At 46.9% G+C, this 4,164-nt stretch overlaps 1 protein-coding gene across 1 annotated transcript in view; it reads right to left on the bottom strand.

Annotated features, from left to right (window-relative positions):
* Positions 1-3,775, bottom strand: part of LOC311134443 (neuroplastin-like) — a gene marked incomplete at its 5' end in the record, with an annotated part of 45,106 nt that extends 41,331 nt beyond the window's left edge. The window contains one exon of the mRNA XM_084168124.1: positions 3,685-3,775. Coding sequence (XP_084024250.1) covers positions 3,685-3,775 — 91 coding nt within the window. The remainder of the gene's footprint in view (positions 1-3,684) is intronic.
* Positions 3,776-4,164: the final 389 nt, after the last annotated feature.

Here is a 4,164-nt window from a genome sequence, read left to right as displayed (position 1 = left end):
CATACACACACTGTCACGACTTCCTCCGAAGCTGCCTCCTCTCCTTGTTCGGGCAGGCTTCGGCGTTCGTTATCACCGGCCTTCTAGCCACTGCCGCTCCTCATCTCATCATTCCATTTGTTTTGTCTTGTTTATTACACACACCTGGTTTATATCCCCTCATCAGTACCTGTATAAGTGTTCCCTCTGCCCCCTTGTCCTTGTGGGTGATTGTTTAATGTGAGGAGAGAGTAGCTCAGTTGAGCTCTGTGTATTTTGTATTGCTGGGGTATATTTTCCCGTGTGCCTGTTTAGTTCCAGTGTGCCTGTTTAGTTCCAGTGTGCCTGTTTAGTTCCAGTGTGCCTGTTTAGTTCCAGTGTGCCTGTTTAGTTCCAGTGTGCCTGTTTAGTTCCCGTGTGCCTGTTTAGTTCCAGTGTGCCTGTTTAGTTCCAGTGTGCCTGTTTAGTTCCAGTGTGCCTGTTTAGTTCCAGTGTGCCTGTTTAGTTCCAGTGTGCCTGTTTAGTTCCAGTGTGCCTGTTTAGTTCCAGTGTGCCTGTTTAGTTCCAGTGTGCCTGTTTAGTTCCAGTGTGCCTGTTTTGCCACTGGACTGTTTGACGCTATCCTGCGTAACTCTGTATTCCAGAATAAACTCTGTATTCTGTGATTTACCCTCCTGCGCCTGACTCCTTCAAATCACTCATCACACACACACACACACACACACAGGCAAGCACACCCCCCCCACACACACACACGTACACCCCCCCCAACACACACGCACAGTGGGGAGTCTTTATCTCAGCAGTAGGTTATATCTGGCGAGGCTTCACATATGAATAGCCATTAGTTGATATAAATGGTATATCCCTTGTGGTCTGTGGTTGCTCTGTTCTGCTCTACTCTGTTCTGCTCTACTCTGTTCTGTTCTGCTCTACTCTGTTCTGTTCTGCTCTACTCTGTTCTGCTCTGTTCTGCTCTACTCTGTTCTGCTCTACTCTGTTCTGTTCTGCTCTACTCTGTTCTGCTCTGTTCTGCTCTACTCTGTTCTGCTCTACTCTGTTCTGTTCTGCTCTACTCTGTTCTGCTCTACTCTGTTCTGTTCTGCTCTACTCTGTTCTGTTCTGCTCTACTCTGTTCTGCTCTACTCTGTTCTGCTCTGCTCTGTTCTGCTCTACTCTGCTCTGTTCTGCTCTACTCTGTTCTGCTCTACTCTGTTCTGCTCTACTCTGCTCTACTCTGTTCTGCTCTACTCTGCTCTACTCTGTTCTGCTCTACTCTGTTCTGCCCTACTCTGTTCTGCTCTACTCTGTTCTGCTCTACTCTGCTCTACTCTGTTCTGCTCTACTCTGTTCTGCTCTACTCTGTTCTGCTCTACTCTACTCTACTCTGTTCTGCTCTACTCTACTCTGTTCTACTCTGTTCTACTCTGCTCTGCTCTACTCTACTCTGCTCTACTCTACTCTACTCTACTCTACTCTGTTCTGCTCTACTCTACTCTACTCTACTCTGTTCTGCTCTGCTCTACTCTGTTCTGTTCTGCTCTACTCTGTTCTGCTCTACTCTGTTCTGCTCTACTCTCTTCTGCTCTACTCTCTTCTGCTCTACTCTCTTCTGCTCTACTCTCAGACCTTTTATTCCAATGTATTTTGAGACAGTTCAAGAAGAAAAGCCTTTATAGGCCTACACTATTCACGTACACACTTAGGAGACAGATATAGGTTACTTCACAACCATACCTTACACCTTCTATCTAAACACGTAGGAGAGGTGAAATACACTTTTTGATTTCCAAAAAGACTAGGCCTGTCGCTTTCAAAGGATATGGGGGGGTACCCCCCAAACTCACAGGGCCCTCACAGGGCCCTCACAGGGCCTTCACAGGGCCCTCACAGGGCCCAAAACAACCTCTCAGAGTTTAACAGGATTTATTAACATACTTAATTACCTTTTTGGGGGGATGGAAAACTATTCAACTCATATTGTAAGTAATTATAGGTCATATTTCATAGAAATCTGGAAACACTGGACAGTTATTTTAAATCAATAGCATTCTGCAGTGCCTTGTCCTGCATCTCTCTCTGTGAAGAGTTAACCAATCCATTCTTCTCTTCCAGGAGAGGACATTAAAAGGTACAGTGTGTGTTCCAGAAGAGAGGGCACATCAAAGCTATGGTTCCCAGTGCTGAGCAGAATGGACTGGTGGAGCTATTTACAGTCAGTCACTGCTGCCTACTGTTTTCTGCCTGCCTGCCTCTCTGATTCTGACTGCCTGCTTCTCTGCTTCTGACTGCCTGCCTCTCTGACTGCCTGCCTCTCTGACTGCCTGCTTCTCTGCTTCTGACTGCCTGCCTCTCTGACTGCCTGCTTCTCTGCTTCTGACTGCCTGCCTCTCTGCTTCTCTGACTGCCTGCCTCTCTGCTTCTCTGACTGCCTGCTTCTCTGCTTCTTTGACTGCCTGCTTCTCTGCTTCTCTGACTGCCTGCCTCTCTGCTTCTCTGACTGCCTGCTTCTCTGCTTCTTTGACTGCCTGCTTCTCTGCTTCTCTGACTGCCTGCTTCTCTGCTTCTCTGACTGCCTGCTTCTCTGCTTCTCTGACTGCCTGCTTCTCTGCTTCTCTGACTGCCTGCTTCTCTGCTTCTCTGACTGCCTGCTTCTCTGCTTCTCTGACTGCCTGCCTCTCTGCTTCTCTGACTGCCTGCTTCTCTGCTTCTCTGACTGCCTGCTTCTCTGCTTCTCTGACTGCCTGCATATACCAACCATCTAGCATCTTACAATTACATCTGGACACACAACATGATTGAATGGCGTTCTCAAAGTCTGTCTGATTAAATGCTTTGGGCCCTGTGAGGCGTTTCTGCTTCATTTCAACCTGTGGGAGTTGAAATGATGCTATGATGTAGCCACGAGCAGACCAGTAACCTGTGAATGTCTGAGTCATGTAGACTACTTGTATTTGAGAGAGGACAAGGAGGGAGAACTAAACGTTTTTTCATTTGAGGGTGGCCCTGGTCGGGTAGGACATAGACTATGCGATGATATCACAACTTACTGTGCATGATGATTTGTGAAACCCCCCCCCCTTCTGCACGTATAACTTGTCCTTGTTAAGGAACCAACGAACCGCTCCTCATAGTCAAGTCCCCTTTACATTCTGATGAAGATGTAACGTCATTAAGAAATACAACATGTATTTTGTGGACATATATAAACTAATCTTGGCCTATATGTTCATCGGAATGTTTCAATTAATCGCAGGCCTGTATTAATAATGGAAACCATCCATCCACTTGACAGTGATGGCCAGACTTGGTTTATTGTCCGTTTTGACAGATGGCTCGCATGGGTGCTAATAGGCTATTATTCGATCATAATTTCATTTAATTCATAGCCTTAATTCTGAAATTCTATTCACCGCATTGCTCTGGTATGAACATATAATTAATCAAATAAAATATATATAAGAGGGTCGAAATATGTCCTTGTGATTTGCTGCCATTTTCTACTACCTGCACTGAAAATCATGTGGATAGCCTATAAATCAATATTCACTGCAATGATTTGCCGCACAAAATGTCAATCCTGGGCCACGATATCATGACAGAATTTGAAGCAAGATCATTGAATGTCCAGTCAAAAAAACCTGCAAGGAGCCATGATGTCCCGGTATTTCTACCGAGCGGCAGGCGTGCACTTCACATTCTTACCGTTCTGCGAGGAGACAGAATGCAGCATCAGTACTCCAATGAACGCCACCGAGACCGACATAATTTCGGCTCTTCGTTTTCCAGGTAGCATCGACTCGGGTGGTAGATGCCGGTAACGGGGAAAGTGGTGCAGTGGCCTGAATGGTGGAGTGAGGGGACCGGGTTACCGGGTAGATACCGATCTGATGGAAGGAAGCGGCCTCTAATACTCCAATTGGGTCACGCAAAAACCGCGGCGCGCTCGCTCACCAGACGGGTGCTGACGCCACGCCACCTGTGCAGTGCCCGGTGCGCGGTGTTGAAATCACTCGAAGGAACCGCCTTTCTCATACGTTAGTGCTATCTGGGATCCCTGGTACGTCCCTACCCTAAACCCTAACCTTAACCACTACCCTAACCTTAACCACAACCCCTACCTAACCCTAACCTAACCCAAACACTAACCATTTCACTTTTCAACTTCAATGGGGTAGGGACCCT

Source organism: Coregonus lavaretus (assembly GCF_964263955.1).
Source record: "Coregonus lavaretus genome assembly, chromosome: 9".
Classification (NCBI taxonomy): domain Eukaryota; kingdom Metazoa; phylum Chordata; class Actinopteri; order Salmoniformes; family Salmonidae; genus Coregonus; species Coregonus lavaretus.
The sequence above is the reverse complement of the archived record's forward strand: the minus strand, read 5'-3'. Positions and strand labels throughout refer to the sequence as shown.